General features: G+C 43.0%; 2 protein-coding genes across 2 annotated transcripts; both read left to right on the top strand.

Annotated features, from left to right (window-relative positions):
* The first annotated feature begins 347 nt into the window (after window positions 1–347).
* Window positions 348–16979, top strand: hoxa4a (homeobox A4a). The gene is made up of 4 exons (XM_071499199.1): window positions 348–811; window positions 7261–7356; window positions 13221–15307; window positions 15838–16979. The coding sequence occupies exons 3-4, from the start codon at window positions 14890–14892 to the stop codon at window positions 16167–16169; spliced, it is 750 nt and encodes a 249-aa protein (XP_071355300.1). The 5' UTR covers window positions 348–811; window positions 7261–7356; window positions 13221–14889; the 3' UTR covers window positions 16170–16979.
* On the top strand, window positions 3287–6676 carry hoxa5a (homeobox A5a). Its single transcript, XM_071499198.1, has 2 exons — window positions 3287–4868; window positions 5479–6676. The coding sequence occupies exons 1-2, from the start codon at window positions 4199–4201 to the stop codon at window positions 5727–5729; spliced, it is 921 nt and encodes a 306-aa protein (XP_071355299.1). The 5' UTR covers window positions 3287–4198; the 3' UTR covers window positions 5730–6676.
* Window positions 16980–17661: the final 682 nt, after the last annotated feature.

Consider the following 17661-nt stretch of genomic DNA (forward strand, 5'->3'; position numbering starts at 1 on the left):
TTGCGGTCCGTTATGAGGGCAGTGGGTAAACACTGGAGCTGGGGAATGTGAGCTATGAGGATGCGAGATGGGGCAGGCTGCAGATGAAGGGAAATTACTGTTGAACTCTGCATTCCCTCTTCCCTCGGTAAGATGGCGCCTGACGGTGACCTGCCCCCTTTCCTTCTCAGCCCCCCACCCCCCACCCCCCACGCCCCTTCTCTGCACCCCTCTCCTCCTCCCTCCCTCCCTCCCTCTCTCCCTCTCTCCCCCTCCCATCCAGCTCTGGGTCATAAATCCGTTGTTGTTTATGAAAATTTACAACATGGCAATACAACTTTACGACTCGGCTCGACCTCCTATTGGCCGCGACTCGTCACATGACAGGGAGCCGTGAACATGAACTTTTTATATATAATTTCCAATAGCGGAATAGAGCAGCCTTCCATTTAACGGCGTCGGGCTTCCATGCGGCTGTTTTCACCAGCGACCTTCTACATTTACACCTCTCACTTCATCCCCCTCTTTTATTTTATTTTATTTTTTTCTTTGGAGTTTGGATTCTGTTTTTTTTTTTTTTTTTTTTTCTTGTCGTCGGGCTGGAGCTCTTCTTGTGTTATGGATATGCCTGGATCGTTTGGGTGCCCAGCTGTCGATATCCTGACACGTTTTTGGCAAGATGACTGGAAGGAGCCCCGGTGCGTCACTGACCCCCGGGAGCCCCAGTTTCCGTCCTGGGACACAGCTGGAGACTTTCCCCCGTCACTGCCCGTCTGCACCTGCCAGCTCCCTCCCCTCATCTCCCCTGTTTACAAGCAGAATCCTTCACAAGGTAAGACATGTGACACTTGTTAGTAAGCTGCATGTGTTTTGCTCTTTTATCGATTTCCACATTCAAACTGCTTAAACCAAAAAAATAAAAAAATAAAAAAATAAAAAATAACCAGCTCATTATTTATATATTGCGCCTCATTTGTTTCTGTTTAAATATACCGAGGTTGGAGTCCTGTGGAGGAGCTGGTTTCATGTTGCAGTTTCTGTTGCTGTGATTTCAGTAACAGGAGCTGCAATGATAAATCTAATCAATGTGAATTAAAGAAACATCAGTGTTTGTGCACAGGTAGGCTACTACTGTCGTGTTGGTTCCTCTGTTTGTGCATGCCGTCCACACTTTATTTGGTTGTTGCTGGATTGAAATGAGGTTGGGCTTTCGGCTGCAAAATTCATTGGGTCAAATGATGTGCTCTTTGACGCCCTCCTGTGGAGACACTGGGGGTATTGTTGTTGCAGCTCTGCCTGTTTTGCTGCAAATGAGTGTGGTGCAGACCGGACATCAGACAGCTGTGTTTTGTTTTTTTGTTTTTTAACCTGTGTGTCCATGCGTAATGCTTTTGTGCTTCATATGTGTGGGTGCGGGCTTTGACTCATTGATAAGTAGGATAATTATGAGAGAAAGAAACAAGATTCTTTTAGGGACTGAATGACCTTAAACTGCTGCACAGCAAAGTCCCTGTCAGTGGAATTTACAATTTCTTAATATTTCTGTTTGTGTCATCAAGCGACGCAGTGTCGTGACACCGCGGTGATTTGTTTGGTGCCATAAATTATCAGTCGGTAAAGCATCCAGGTTGTGTGTGGAGCTAATGCAAACGTGAATGTGCATTAAAATGCACCTAATGTAATGTTTATTTCCCATTTTGCTTATCTCATATCTGCGTGTAACATTTTCCAACAGTTTGTTTCTTTGCAAAAAAAAAAAAAAAAAAAAAAATGTTGCACATTGATGTGTTGTGGAAAAACGGGGCTGTCCACATGTGCTTTGCCGGCTGTTTCCCCAAACATCCTGTTCCTTCTGAAGGGAAAGAGTGACTGTTGTTATTAGACTGAAAATGACTCTGCTCGTCGTATTTAGATAAAAATGTCATAACTATCTTGAGTGTGAGCGCTGTGAGTTTTAGTCCTGCAGCGGCCGTGCTAGATGATATTTATGCATCAAAAATGAGTTCAGATATAACTAGATTGACACTCGTAGACTCAGGAGTGCTAGTGTGCGAGGGTGCCTGCAGAGTGCACTGCCCTCCTCTTTCCTGCAGCGGTGACCCCCTCGCTCCGACCCCGACACATTTGACACTCACTCCTTCCCTCTCCTTTCTTGTGGTCCTTATTTAGTTCCTGGGTGTGTCCCTGCCTCGGCTCGGGGAAATCGTTTTCGTGGGAACTTTGTTGCCATTGGCCAGCCATAAATCAGCTGTTAGGAGCAGATCGTTAGATCAACAGACACTAAGCACAAGTCCACTCTTATCGTGGGCCCACTGGACGTGGAAGCCCGGTATTCACCCTTCCTTACATCGTGCCTTCTGGGGCTCTGTTAGCGCAAAGGGCACACATACCTGGGACAGAATAAATAATCTATATCTCACTGTTTTTGTCAGTAACGCAGGATTGGGCTTGCGTTGGCTGAAGGTGCTGCTCTGGGGAAAATGCATGCGGGGGGAAACCAGAGGACAAGTCACTGCCTTCGAGAGACGAAAGTGCCATAAAAATTCCACAAGAAGAAAAGCAAACGGAGAGCGCTGGAGGAGGCGACTGTTTGAACATATGCAGAATAGCCGATAGCTGATTTACACTTTTCGTTAAGCGTAGGTTATTTGTGAGGTTACAAAATGACACAGAGCCGGGCAGACGTTTGTCAAGGTTTTTGAAAGTGGCAACGATGCCACTGCTGCTTTTTCTGTTGTAAAATCTATCATTTTTATTATTATTTTTTAACTTTATGTCTATGGAAATGGCCGATTTTACATTTCGTTTTTAGAAACTTTCTCTAAAATCACATATCATGTATTTTTTCTTTCAATTTTTACGAGTAGAAAAGGAGGAATAGAAAATCACAGGGGGACACTTCTTCTTTACATTGTTAGTGTTAAATACAGGGCGAAATACAATAAATATGCAGGTTTACGTTTGCAAAAAAAAAAAAAAAAAAGTGCAGCAGAAAGTGAAACATATATTGGATATTGTATAGTAATTTTTTATGTCAGGCATTTCAAATACAATGGTTTTATTTTCACCAGTTATCGTTTCTAATATTTCATTTTTCAATAATTTCTCATTTTATTTTTTTCTGTCTTGTGTTTTTCTTTTAAATTGCAAACCGCCAATAAAAAGCTGTGAGCTACAGCTGCTATTAAAAAGAAATTACATGTTATTCTCGATACTGTGTCGATATCTCTCAAACATACACAGCACTAGAACTGCAACTACGTCCGGGTGACTGTTTAAAAGTTAACATGACAGAGGAGTCGCCTTTGAATGAGACCGAAATAACTTGGGCTTACGTGCAAAAAAAAAATCTTATAATATCATCTAAATGATCGTTAAATTTTAAACGTCTTATACAGGCAGTAAACTGGGGGGTGTGTATGCTCATATACAGCCTATATTCACAGATATTAATTTTTTGGAAGTGGCACAGAGGACCGGCCTTGGATGTCAATCTCTGTGGCATCACTCGATAATGTGATGTTTAGCTTTTATCTTTCCCCAAAACATTTATTCATTAGACTTTTCCCACATGTGCGGTTGTTCACTTGTTTTATTATTATAAGAAGAAAACGTGAAGAGAAAAAAAACCACAACGCAGCCTTCTCTTGAATGGGCTTTTATTCTATTAACTGCACAGACTATTTGCACTCATCGCCCATCATAACATGCATAACGGACTCTGATCGAATTATTTCTGTACACTACTCTCGCAGAGATTGCACTCTCAGCATGTCACTTGTTGTATTGTTTAGGAGCCCGTTGGTTTTTGCCGCAATGGTCGTTAACCTCTGAATGACCCCGTGTTGGAGCCCACGCCTCAGAAAGCGCCGCAGACGGGCAGTGCAGCGGTTGAGCCAGAGGATGGCGCACCACGACAATTCAAAACACCCGAGCTCCGGCTCCGAGCTCGCCCGAGCCAGGAGCGCGTCGAGGCGCGCACCCTTCTCATCCCACCCAGTATTTCCTGCGTGCACGAGTTTACCTCTGGAGGTCACCGAGCAGGATTTACGACTGGTCAACAAAAGCACGTGATTCTCCGCCGTACCCCATATTTGGGTGCCTACGTAAGAGAGAATCAAGTCCATGTCCCACTCATTTCCATAATTCATCATAAATTGTGCAAGGGTGCTATAGGACGCGCTAAACCATAAGAGCCACAAATCAAGCACACAGGTTTATGCTATTTTACCTCCAAAATAATAAAACAACAACAACAACACCTACAACGGACAAACGGTGGAATTGTCAACAAATGAGCTCCTATTTTGTGAACTCATTCTGCGGTCGCTATCCCAATGGCGCGGACTTCCAGTTACATAATTATGGAGACCATAGTACGGCAAACGAGCAATACAGAGACTCAACCGCCATGCATTCCAGCAGGTACGGCTATGGCTACAACGGGATGGACCTAACAGTCGGGCGGGCCGGCACCGGACACTTTGTGGGCAGCGAGCGGACACCGGGCTACTCCCCGAGTCACTCAGCGGCGACGACACCCTCGGTGGAGCCGGTCAGGTACACTCAGTCCGCCAGCAGCACCGGGACCTCGTCTCTATCGCCACCACCTGACCCTCTACCGTGCTCCTCGGTCGCCAGCTCGTCCCCGGTCACCGAGACACATCCTCAACAGAGAGCCGTGAAAAACTCCATAACGACCCCCTGCTCAACCCCGTGCTCCAGCTCCAACGGAGGCACGCTGCTGCTCGGCCGGGACTGTGTGTCCAAAGCTTCCCCCCTGGAGGAAGAGAAGCCTGCGGGAAGCGCACCGACAACTCCTCAAAATGTCACTGACTCAACACAGCCTCAGATATACCCGTGGATGAGAAAACTACACATAAGTCACGGTAAGCTGCTCTTTTTTGAATGATCTTGTATTGATTTTAGAGACCTGGCACTGTGTTAATGTTCTGAACACGAATAATCATGTTGGTATCTTATTCTGGGACTTTGTACCTACAAGTAAAACAAAGCTAAATGTAACAATTTTACCTTATAAACTGAAACGCTTAAATTAACTGTACTTTGCTACGCGCCTCTCACCTGTTTGGTCCTGTCAGCGTAGACCAGGTACGGGATAGTTTAGGAACATACCATGATGTTGAAGTTAGTTAAATATCTATAGGATATGCACAGGATGTGTGCATTTGTTTATTTATTCTACTATATTTTTTAGACTGAAACATCCCACATTTTACACCCTTTCACTGCGCTAATTCATTTCCATCAGATGCAACTGAAAAGGTGTGTAATTAACTTTGCTACTTGTTGTTTTCAATGATTTTGACTTTCATTTAAGCGCCATTTAAAACCTGGTTGAAATACCTGCAGAAATCTAACAGGCAATGTAAAAATAACTGCGAAATGTGGTCAAAAAAAAAAAAAAAAGTAGCACACCTATTTTTTAATTATTATTATTAACATCTACTGTATCACACGTGTTTCTTGTTGTAAAAGATTTGTCAGGACCAGAGGGGAAGAGAGCCAGGACTGCTTATACTCGGTATCAGACCCTGGAGCTGGAGAAGGAGTTCCACTTCAACCGCTACCTGACCCGCAGGCGGAGGATCGAGATAGCCCATGCCCTCTGCCTCTCAGAGAGACAGATCAAAATCTGGTTTCAGAACCGCAGGATGAAGTGGAAGAAGGACAACAAGCTGAAGAGCATGAGCATGGCGGCTGCAGGCGGGGGAGGCTACAGGCCTTGATATTCACTCCTCCACCCCCTCTGATAACGAGCACTATAAAAATAAAAACAAAGATTGTCATATCACCTTCTCCTCCTCCTCCTACTTCAAAAAGCGCAGAGACTTGTTAACGGGGCTGTGTGCGGGACAGGGGGACACCCCATACAGCCCACTGTATGTCCAACAACAGTCCCATTATATTCCTTAATATTATTTCCTTTTTATTTCCACCGTGGTAATGCTTATGTGAGTTTAAAAAAAAATGCATTATGTACAGGTCTGTCTAGATTTAGAGGAAAAAGAAACAAAATAAATGTTTGTTTAAATTATTTCTTGTTCAGACGAAAAGAAAAAACAAAAAAGCGTCAAAGCTTGAAATGCTTCCTACCTACCGCAAATAAATCCAGTCAAAGTTGTGTGATGCACTCAGAACAATAACAGCCTAACAAATAGAGGGTTGAGGTTGAGCTGCCTTTGTGTTTAGCCTTCGTTTTTCTATGTATGTACTGTATATGTATGTATTTATTTGTTTGATGTATTGTACCAACCGTCAGATAACTTGCTTCCAAAAGTAGAGCCAGCAGAGTACGTTCAGCCTTGTGTGGTTATTGTGTGCGTTGTGAACACATGTATAGACAGAGTTGCCGACTCAGTCTTGTATGTACAGTAGCTGTGCCTTGTATCCTTATTTTTTCTTTGCAGGAGCTGCTGTTTGCGTTGTTCACCTGAGCGCAACATCTTAGTAAAAAAACAAAAAAAAAAACGTGTTTTGTCTTTGTTTTCTAGCTGTTTCTATGTGGAGGCTCCCACGGTAAATTTCATTGCCTATGTGTATAACTCCATCGTGATAAGCTTTTTGTAAATGTTTTTCAAAGACTGGAAGTCAAGAATATACTATAATAATAATGATAATGATAATAATGATGATGATGATGATGGACATAATAAACTTTCTACTGGAACGGCAACAGTGTACGTTTTTGTCAAATATCTAAGATTCATTTGCGCTTTTGCCTCGACTTCTGCGTGGAAGAGAAGAGCCGGAGTTTGCTCCAAAATCTGTAAGCCACTTGTATGAGCTGTCCAAAAAAAAAAAAAAAAAAGAAAATTCTCCGAGTTTCCTCAAGTTAAATCTCCGTGAATTCAACAGGTCCCCCTCGAATCAAAGCTTCTAGTTTTACTCACCTTTCTGTGGAGCTGGGGGCTTTTTTGGGGGTCCTTGGCCACTAACATAGGCTCCTGGGGCCGGGCCGTCCCCTTGCGCACAGACTCCTGGGCTATTCCCGGGGAATCAGCTCGACTTTTTCAAGCTGTAAACTTTATTAGGGCCGATTCTGGCTCTCTGACATTTGGGTGCTAAATGAATGGGGGGTTTTGTCTATGAATTAGATCGTAAAAATCATCCGGAGCGCGGCCAGATAGGCTCACTGGCCATAAACGGTCACGTGGTAGCCATTAAAGTAAGTTTTATGGTTTTGGGGAGTTGACAGTATATTGCACATAACATATAATCGCACTGACGGCGAGGCTTCGTCTGACTCTCTCTTTGCAGGCTGTAAGTGTTACTTGACCGGTACAGACCGTCTCTGTTGCTCAGTCTGCCTCAGTATGGACCGGACGCTCTCCAGGATGAGGACCGCGTCTCTGGGTAAGTTTCTGCAGACTAGCCGGTAGCCTGAGAACAGTCAGCCTGTGTTAGACAGCCTTATTATTGTATTCGCTCCCTCTATCCGTCCCTATTAGTCCATTACACTAATTTGTCAGTTGTGCAGTGCTGAATACTGGTCTCGGCAGATGTTGCGCAGGGTTGGGTCCGGCTCATGGCTATTTAATTGCTTCCTTCCCCGTGTAACTTGTTTCCCTCCATCTGTGGTGTAACTCATAATCCATTTTTACATGTTGGATAATTATCTCTGTGTCCATTTCCACCCCCACAAACTTCTAGTTGTTGTCGTTTTATTACATTGGAGAATTCACAGACCGTGAGCCAGAAAGTTTTCCAAGGGGTGTGTGGAGTGTGGAGATTTCCTTGATAAAGTTAAGCGCTAATGCAGGCCTACAGATTTACAGCGGGCCCCGTCTGATTGGATTCTGCATGTGCTGATGACTTTTGGAAGTTGCATAGGTCCATCCCTGGAAAAAAGTTGCAGTTGTTGTTTTGCTGCTGCTGCTGCGCGCTCCACATGTTGGCACCACGTATGGCTCCAGGACAGGCTGTAAACAGTGTCAAGTAAACACAACATGGGAACAAACAACAGCGGGGAGACATCTGAAAAGGAATTCCGTTCTGTGTCAGCCAAGGCGCTTTGTGTTTGGGGTTGAAAAGTTCAGATGACCTCTCAAAAAGTCACTCTCGCTTTGTGGTGACCTCTTGTCCGATCAGAGCCGTGGCCAGAGCGGTCACCACTGTCACTGACCACCGAGCTTAAAAACATGAACTGCAAATTGAGGGGGAAACCCCCCCCCCCTCCCCAAGAAAACGTAATCTTTGTCTTAGACGCATTGGCCTTATCTTTTCTCTGACCTTCTGCATCTGTAAAGGATTGAACTCAGTCCGCTCGTTCCTAATGTGAAATTTCCAAACTAAATATGCTTGAAAATAACCAAATAATTTGACAGTGGAGGAATATTTGTGTCTCACGAGCTGTTGCCGCCAATAATGAGGAAAGCTGCATCTCCGCTTTTTGTAAACTTGCTGTTGCGTTTATCGGATTTGCAAAAGTTCACGCTGCCATTTTAACCTAAATATAAGTAGCTATTTCATTTTAGGTGAAAAGGGCTACACATTAAAATATAATACTGGAACGAACCATTTCAACCATTATATTGAAAAAAAAAATCAAAACAGCTTATTGCAAACAAATTGATTTCACTATCACTGCGGAACTTTAAATCACTTCTCCAGCCACAGCTGGAGAGAAAATCGTATTCAAATCTGATCACCTCTGAGAATAAATTCTAGGAGTGCAAAGTGATTTTTTTTTTTTTTTTTTTAAACAGAAAAAGTTTTGGCCGTTGCATTGATTGTCAAATAATTTGGAGCAATCCAAACCATATTGCCGACACCCCTCGCCTTTATTGCTGAACACATTTTGTGCATTGTTGTGTAAAGTAGTCACCAGTTCCACAAAATACGGATTTATTCCCTTTCCAGTTTGATTTTAGACACATTCAAAATAAAATAAAGACACACAGAGTATGCGGCTATTTGTAAATTGAAACCCTTTGCCAATATTTCAAAAGGAGACATTTCGACAGGGCCCCATGTGCGGCATACTGCCAGGCAGAGAGCGAGAGAGAGAGGGAGAGAGGAGCGCTGTAGGTTCATCTGGAGGTCAGCCACAGCACCAAAGATAAATCTGCATCCTCTCAGAGCCACCAGCAGAGCTCGCTTTAGGCCAAGTTCACTGTCACCCTGCTGTATGGAGAGAGGAAAACCACTCACACATCCACGGCACCGAGCACACACACACACACACACACACACGCGCGCGCGCCTTCACGTTAATGACACGTTTGCACGGCGCTGCCTATAAGCATAATGCATAGTAACAAATGAATTTAGCAGAGGACGGAGCGCCTGTGGTAACATCCTGCACTGGAGGAAAAGGCTGTGCAGCGCAGAGAGAGAGAGAGATGCGCAGTGTAACTTTAGGTGCTGCCTCCAACAAAGACTTTTGGCTGCTTTGGTTGCTCTATAAAGCTAATGAATGATTTGCATATTTTACGGCCCTATTAGTCTTGAGTGGGAGCCCGTTGGATTTATCTTTTCACTCCCACGTTGGAAACATCACAAAGCCACAATTGCATTTTAGTTCTCGTATTGGCATCTTTTCTAATTATGAAATTTGTGAAAATGATCATCTGGATGGCAAGAGGTGCACACACTGTTAAAATGAATTTTTTTTTTCTTTTTTTTTTTTTTCTTCGTTTCAAAGAGACCCAGATATCTCACTGGGCTGCGACTGATGAGAGAGAGGTAGCTGCAGAAGAGGAGGAAAAATTGGGGTCAAAAGTTTACGCGCTGAACAAGTCTCCGTCATCTGTTCACTCGGAGCTTGATGCCAGCCTTATAATAGCGATCTTGACTCTCCACACAAAAGAGAGAATAGCTTTGAATTACATATGTTGCACGGTGCACTCCAGGTGAACCCTGGAAGCGCGGTGACCTCGCGTTTGGAACCGGGGGGAAGGGACCCCCCACCCGTCCCCAGCAACAAGATTGAGTGGCTGGCGTTTTATTAGGGCGGTTGATTGGTGAATTTCTTTTGAATAAATTGCATTTGATATGTTTAGGGACGAGGGCAAAATTTGCATTTTGAGGATTGATACTTTCGACCCGGTCACAGGGTAATGGGAAGGCCCACAGCCCCCAAACTGCGCTCCCGGACCCCTTAAAAAACATTTAGCCCCTCTCTTCCTGATAAGCTGAATAGAAGCCTTTTAGGAAAACAGAAATGGCACAGATGTTTTTGTGACCCATAAAGAGAAAGTTTGAATGTATATATTTTTGTGTCAATATGTAGCCTGTGTATTTTATTATTAGCCAGGCCTTTGAAAAATAAAGTTATTTCTTAAAGGAAGCTAGAATATTGAATCTTTAGTTGAAGGTGTGAAGGCGCAATGGGAAAAAAAGATAGGAATAAAAAAGATGGCTTATGACACTCAGAGCAAAGTCATTTTGTCGATATTTTACTAAAAAACATAACGTAAAACTGTCTCCTCTAAACCGTAAAACTCATAAAATGCAAACGGTAGCACAACAAATGAGACCCAAACAAGTTTTTGTTTAAAAAAAGCAAATGAAATATATTTATTTTACTTCCAACCACAATTATAAAACTTGCCAACTACATCTCCTCTGGTGAAAAGGACCAATAAAATCAGAATATATTGTCACTTTCGTTTTATGTTTACATGCAATCATTCAAAAATAACCACATTATTCCCTAAAATTAACAAAAATAGAGGCTTTTTATTGTGTAGCCTTTATAAAATCAACACATTTGTAGAAATTCGGTGCACAGTGCGCGGCGTTCATGGGGGCAGAATTTTCGGCGCTTTGCAAACCACACACGTTTTAAATCAAGCAAACAATGTCCAAAAATTCAGAGACGATCAATGACACGTCCACTCAATCACAACTTCCTACAAAATAAAAAATAAAAGCTGGTTAATGAAGATTAGAGGAGGCCCAATAAGCTGCTAGATAGTTCGGACTAAAGTCCCAGTGCTTCGTGTTATCTTCATACAGGTTTTGATTTTCTGTTGTTTTTTGTTTTTTTTTTTTTTAGAAATCAGTGACCAATAATTCAGATGTTTTGACTTTTTTTTTTTTTAATGCAAATATCCCTGGCGTTCATGTTGCACATCTCCTGTTAAAATCTGACCGATTTCACTTTTGAAAATGTACCAGACCCTTTAAACACAGTTTCTGCAGCAGTCAGACGCACACACTCCTCAGTAGAGCTGCATCACTATTGTCTGAAAATCTAACAACCCAGGCTCAGCACTTTCAGTGGCAGCATCCTCTTCCCTCAGAGGAATGAGGACGTAGCTGCTCATGTTCACCTCCTCACTCTCTGAAGGTCACTGTATCACAGATCTGATCAAAGGTAGCGGCTGCAGGGCAGAGCTGCTGACCACTCTCCTCTCTGTGCGTGTGTCAGCCTGCCAGGGACAACCCAGGGATGTAAAGGACACTCACATATGACACACTGTAAAAGAGAGAAAAAAAAAAACGTTATTATCAGTGTTTACCCATATGGAAATGTTTCCATAAAGCCATGAGAGCTGTTGTCTTGGCACATCTTGAATGCAAAAGGGATTTTTTATCCCTCCCGTCATGCAGGGCTCCGCATAGACAGGAGACCTTGTGAGAGCCATCTGCAATCTGTCACCATCGTCCCAGCACTTCTCTGATAATCTAAATTTACAGTAAACTGTCAGCATGATGTATATTGCTTAAATAGACCTTCACTTCACGCCATAAGCTCTGAAAGGGAACACCGTGGTCCGGCTTGTTAGCTTATTTTCTCCTGAAATCAAAATCTCCAACACCAGCCTGTAACGGTTTTTTCCTTCAACATCAACAGGAAAATGGGTCTTTAAATTTTGTGGAAAATTACTCAGATAGAGCAAACTGGTTCAACATGGTTTCCAGATGCTGCTGCTGCTTTTTTTTTTTTTTTTTTTTTTTTTTTAAGTCCAACGGTCAATTGGATGATTATGGCCCTGTTATATTGTGCTATAAGCTGTAGTGTTTGAGAGATTTCCAGATGCTTTATTGCACCCAAACACACAGCAGCAGCAGCAGCAGCAGCAGCAGCTGCAGCAGCAGCAGCACCTTGCAGGCCCGTGGTAGATAACATAGGAATCAGGCTTGTTATCTAAACAACTTCCTTTGTAGGTGTGAATTGTATTGATGTTGTTAAATAAAGTTATTCGCAGCCGAATATGGAAGAAAAAAAAAAAAAACTAGTCCGCGCAGCAACAAGTAGACTGACCTGTAAAAACAGAACCGTTATCCACGCTAGGATAACTTACAGTAAGTGGATAATAGCCGAGATGACCTGGCCCATATTTATACAGGGACTATATATAATAGAAATGGCAGCAGACTGTAAATTTAGATATCATGTGAAGTCGTCTTACCGCTGACATTATGTTGACATATTGCCTCTCAGGTGGTCTCTCGGCCATAGGGATACAGTGGATATATGGTAGACAGTACACCAGCTGCCATTTACAATGAGTTAGGCAGCCTGTAAGATACACAGGACAGCAGCAGCTCTGCCTCACAGCAACAGTGTGCCAACATGGAAAAAAAAAACCAAAACAACAACACAAAAATGCTTTTTTTTTTTCTTGCAAAAACGGAGGCCTTCCCTTCTTCCCTGTGGTGGCTGAGTAAGAGGTGAATTCACCTGTTTGTTTTCTGTCTTCTGCATCAGCATATCCCAAAAAGTAGAATTTCGGAGACGAAGCTCGGCGTTGTGAAAGAAAAAGGAAATGTTTTTGTTTTTTGTTTTTTTCCTTAAATATTAAACCATATAGCTACCTCTGTGGTTGGGATGATGACCTCCCGTCTTGACAGATTTTCGCTTATAGTTCGAAGTGGGGTTTTCTAGATAGTTGCAGGTCTTCTGCACATTTTTAAAATCCTCTGGGGACGTCCCATGGGTGCTGACCCCGCGCTATAAGTGCTCCCCAACAGACCCTGCAAAACTGAAGTCCAAGTCCGGGGTGAATCCCAGGTCACTGCGTCTAACAGATATGAAAATGTCGCCTCTTTGGAGAAGGGGCACGCCTTGTTGTTTAACAAAGACTGTCAATGGGCAAGATTAATCAGAAACAAAATGGAAACGGTGTCACTTTGGGGTCAGGCAGAAGTTATCTCTGTTTAGGGGAGAGAATAGAATGGAGGGGACCAGGGGGGAGAGAAAAAAAAAAAGGGAGAGAAAAGAAAGCTTTCAATATTTCCGAAGTTTGGCCTCTTGTTTCTCCACGCAGAGGCCTTGTTGACGTGGACAGTGTGGACCAGCTTTGTGAGGAGCTGCTGCATCTTCAAGGGACACAGATACAGTGAGTCACCGCGGACATGGAGAGGAAACAGGAGCTGGACCTGATGGCTGATGGCGAGGAGCACGGTCAGAGACTTTTCTATTTATTTTTCACCTTCTAAATATGTAGTTTCAAAAATCTAGTTTTAAAAATGATTATATTTAATTATATGTGAGTCTGACATAGGATTATCCTAGATAAGTTTTACCCTTGAAAATAACATTTATCATTATTATTATTACCTAAAAGAGTGTGTGGCCCTTCTTTCCAAAACATATGTTCACTGTTCCAGCACATAACAGTGTTTCTGTGCAGCCTTTGCTGTTTACAGTAAAGTGGCAGCTGCTGCAGGAAGCGCAGGAGTGACTCTCTTAACCACCATCTTGCAGATTTGTATTGAAATGTTAGAAAGAAAAATGTTCATGGAAAAGTTTTTTTTTTTTTTTTTTTTTTTTTTTCCTGTATAATTTTCCAAATGTTTTCAGATTTGGAAAAATATTAGGTGAAGAATTCAGTAGCCTATTTATTAGATAGGAGGTTATCTGTGCTGTGCAGAGTAATTCTGACATCTCATTCTGTAAATTATCTGCTCTGGTTTCAAATCCCACTTGTTTGTTTTGGCCTCTGGTTTTAATGCAGGATACATGTCTGCAAGTGTCTGTCCAGTTTGTTTTTGGATGAGCCTTTCAATGGCACTGAACACAGGAGAACTGATGAGACGTGGTGGCCGTGCGAGTGTCAGACAGGTTTAACGTGGCATTGGAAGACAATCAGGGAAAAATGTTAAGAAAAAAATAATTAAAAAAAGAAAGAAAAAGAGGCTTGAAATTGTTGCTAGCTTCTGGTGATTCTTACATTTTTAGAAGCATGAAATGAACAGAGAGGGGCCATGTTCGTGTGCACTGCCGTGCAACTTGAGAAGCGAAGGGGTTTGTGTTGTTTGTGTGTGTGTGTGGTATTAACCAGGTTTCACTGACACACAGGTCATATGCTTTATATGCAGGCGTGGATGTCCGCAGAGCAGCGGCTCGTCAGTGCTTGGTCAGGAAGCTTCTGCTCTTTTCCTTTTCGAATAGGCTCATACAGCCTCCTAACTTCCACTCTCTATGATCATACTAACCTTTTGTTGTTTGCTTCTTCACATATTCATTGGGATGCAACACAACATAAACGCAAACAACATGCTTGTGTCCCTGACAGGAACAGTCCTTTGTTTGTGGACAATCTGTATTTTCTCAGGGCTGGATTTTCATGTTCACTTTCTGTTTCAGAGCAGCTGGATTTTTTTTTTTTTTCCTCTCTCTTCACATGCAGGAAAGCCTCACCCACACAAGTTTGGCCTCATGCAGTAAACAAGTTACTTGATTGGTTTTGCTTTATATACTGTGATTTAATAAGGAAAACACCAACGTAAGCCAGTCCGACCAGTGCTGGTGGTACCAGTGCCATGCTTTCCATTGGTTCCTGTTTACATGATGCCCACAGGACACGCCGTGATTGGTGGCGCTTCACACGTGACCAGGCAACTTTGTACATTTGACAGGGAGTAGGAGGGTTTTGTGGAGATCAGAAAAACGACAGCGCGATAAAAATTAGTATTGTTGCACTTCACAAATTAATGACCATGAGTTCCTACTTGATAAACTCCAACTATATCGAGCCTTCCTTTCCTCCATGCGACGAATATCAGCAGAGCGGATACATCCCCAACCCTGGTGATTACTACGAGCGGCCAAAAGATACGGGCTTCCCCCATCACGACGAACCATCCTATCCGAGGTCAAACTACACTGAATCGGGCTACGATTACGGTAACGTCCCCGCCACCGGACTCGACGATTTCGGCGATGGGCATCACGCACAGCCGCAACCGGTTCCACAGAGCCACGGTCCGCGCCTCTCCGCGGCCCCAGACGGTGGCGCAGGGGCAAATGCCAGCAAAGACTGCAGCCTTGCCAGTGAGGTATATCCCGGCGTAGCGAAGGGCAAGGAGCCGGTGGTCTATCCTTGGATGAAAAAGGTCCACGTTAGCACCGGTGAGTTATCGTCACGGTTAAATAGCAGAACCACTGAGAAACAACCACTGGAGCACACGCAAGCCTATTGAGGCAGTACTAGTAGCAGCCCTTACAACAGCAATTTACGACTATCGAGCAGCAGGGTCGGTAATTAAGGACCCTCGTAAATTTTATTGCCTATGTTCGTCTGTCGGGGCCATGTGCCTTTGTTGCTTTTTAACCCAAACTACCTCCACCACTGGATCCGAGCCAAACTGTAATATCCAACCCCGCTGTTTTGTTAATCATTTCTGAGCTTGATCTGTCCCTGGATGCGAGTGCTTGTACACTCGGCATCTCCACATTAAGGTCATGTCCGTAGACTGAAACGAGACAGAGAATAACACAAACAGAGCGGCTGCATTTCCCCTCCAGATCCAGAAATGTTTTTATAGTTTTCCAGCCTTGTAATGCGTCCAGTGGAGGAATTATATTGGTTTGGAATAAACGCTATCAGTTTGCATGTAACACCTGCTTGCTTGCCTGTGTATGGCTTTTCCCCCCTCCAGTCAATCCCAATTACAATGGAGGAGTGCCCAAGAGGTCCCGCACTGCCTACACCCGCCAGCAGGCTCTGGAGCTGGAGAAGGAGTTCCACTTCAACCGGTACCTGACCCGGCGCAGGCGGGTGGAGATTGCACACACCATGTGTCTGTCCGAGCGCCAGGTCAAGATCTGGTTTCAGAACAGGAGGATGAAGTGGAAGAAGGAGCACAAGCTTCCCAACACCAAGATCCGTTCTTCCAGCTCGGCCTCAGCCTCGGGGGCCCAGCAGCAGCAGCAGCAGCAGATCAAAACAGGCCAGCAGCTTGTCCCCACGCCGTGCACCGCAGGTCTATAGTGCATGAACGAACCCCAACCCCATAAAAACCCCCCAATCCAGACTGAGATGGCAAATAACACAAGTGGAATTTGTTGGACCGATTCTCAGTATTTTACACACATGGTGTTATCTCTTTCACCTTGCCTCTGCCATTGGGCCCCTGTCACGTCCTTTGTACCCTTTCCCTCTCCGGTCGTCCTCGCCCTCTTCATATAAGCTTGAAATTCACCTTTAATTGCCACGGTGGCAACTGAAGTGTTTATATATTTGTTTATTATTATGAAAGAAGGATTACGCACACTCAAAACGTAGGACTTGGATCAAAATGTATCATTACAGTTAAAATTGAGTGAGGTAAAAGTAAGTTTGAACTCATTTTTCTATGTTCTGTTTGATTATTGTTCTTCTGTTTTGTATTATTGCTCATGGAAAGTTCTAATATACTTGAAAGATATTTAGCGAGACTCTATAGATGCCTGTGTAGAAAACCAGACGGCTGTTTTAGAGGTATGGCATCAGTCAGAATAACAGTGTAGTTTGTGTGTTTGAGTGGGTTGGTTTACTGTTGAATGTAGTCCAGGTGACTTCCACATTTAATGTACATAGACAAATCATAATGAAGGCACAATAAGCAAAGCATTTCGTCCAGTAGAATTCTGTTCGTTGGTGTTGTAAGGTCTAGTTTTATTTGTGCTATAGTGCGTCCCATGTTGTGCTGTGTTCTAAACTGTGAATATTTGTATGTGCTGTCTCAGTAATGACCGTTGTGATGTAGGCTAGTGTAGGATCAAATTGTCCCTGTGAAATAAATATGTACTTCACTTATAAGGCTGACATGGCTTTGGATATTTTCTCAGTGCAAATGATTTGATTTGAGCGCAACATGTTTTCTTAAAGCCGTGCGTATTAATGTGACATTTAGGATTTTTTTTTTTTTTTGTTGAACGAATTTCTAATTTGAGGAATTCCATTTTCAATCTCAAACATGACATTTTCATGCTGTTTGTTTTCATTTCAGTAGGCGGTCTTAGAATTATTTTTGGAACTTTTTATTTGAAGCATTTGAATCACTTGTCCATTGTTTGGGGATGCGTGCGTAAACCTGTGATGGTGTGTCTGATCATAGATAATTTTCTGCGCTACACTTGAAAAATACTTTATTGATCTGTTGGCTTTATCTGAATAGATTAAGAGACAGTTTATTACAATATTGTATGGTATTTTCAGATATTATTAAGTTGTTAATCAGGGCGAAAAGTTGCGCAATTCCTCTAAAAGTACGATTAATACTGAGAGAAAACATTTCCAGGTTATGAATATGTGGAATCTCTTCAGAATTAAGTCTTTAAAAAAAAAAAAAAAAAAAAAAAAATCTATCCCCATGTGCAGTACATTGCATATCCTACAAAGTATTCATGTCCTAGATTCCATTTTGTATTTCAACACTCAACTGTCTGAAATTCTAATCCGTAAAGTATGCATGGACTTCATGCGCATTTTCGTGGATTTA

The sequence above is a fragment of the Trachinotus anak genome, unplaced genomic scaffold, assembly GCF_046630095.1.
Source record: "Trachinotus anak isolate AG129_WGS33_773 ecotype Australia unplaced genomic scaffold, CSIRO_AGI_Tana_v1 ptg000016l, whole genome shotgun sequence".
Classification (NCBI taxonomy): Eukaryota; Metazoa; Chordata; class Actinopteri; order Carangiformes; family Carangidae; genus Trachinotus; species Trachinotus anak.

Bases quoted from the DNA above. Each gene is read 5' to 3' on its own strand.
- hoxa5a (XM_071499198.1), top strand. From the start codon at position 4,199: ATGCTATTTTACCTCCAAAATAATAAAACAACAACAACAACACCTACA. The intron at 4,869-5,478 runs GTAAGCTGCTCT...TTGTTGTAAAAG, and splicing joins AAAACTACACATAAGTCACG to ATTTGTCAGGACCAGAGGGG.
- hoxa4a (XM_071499199.1), top strand. From the start codon at position 14,890: ATGACCATGAGTTCCTACTTGATAAACTCCAACTATATCGAGCCTTCC. The intron at 15,308-15,837 runs GTGAGTTATCGT...TCCCCCCTCCAG, and splicing joins AAAGGTCCACGTTAGCACCG to TCAATCCCAATTACAATGGA.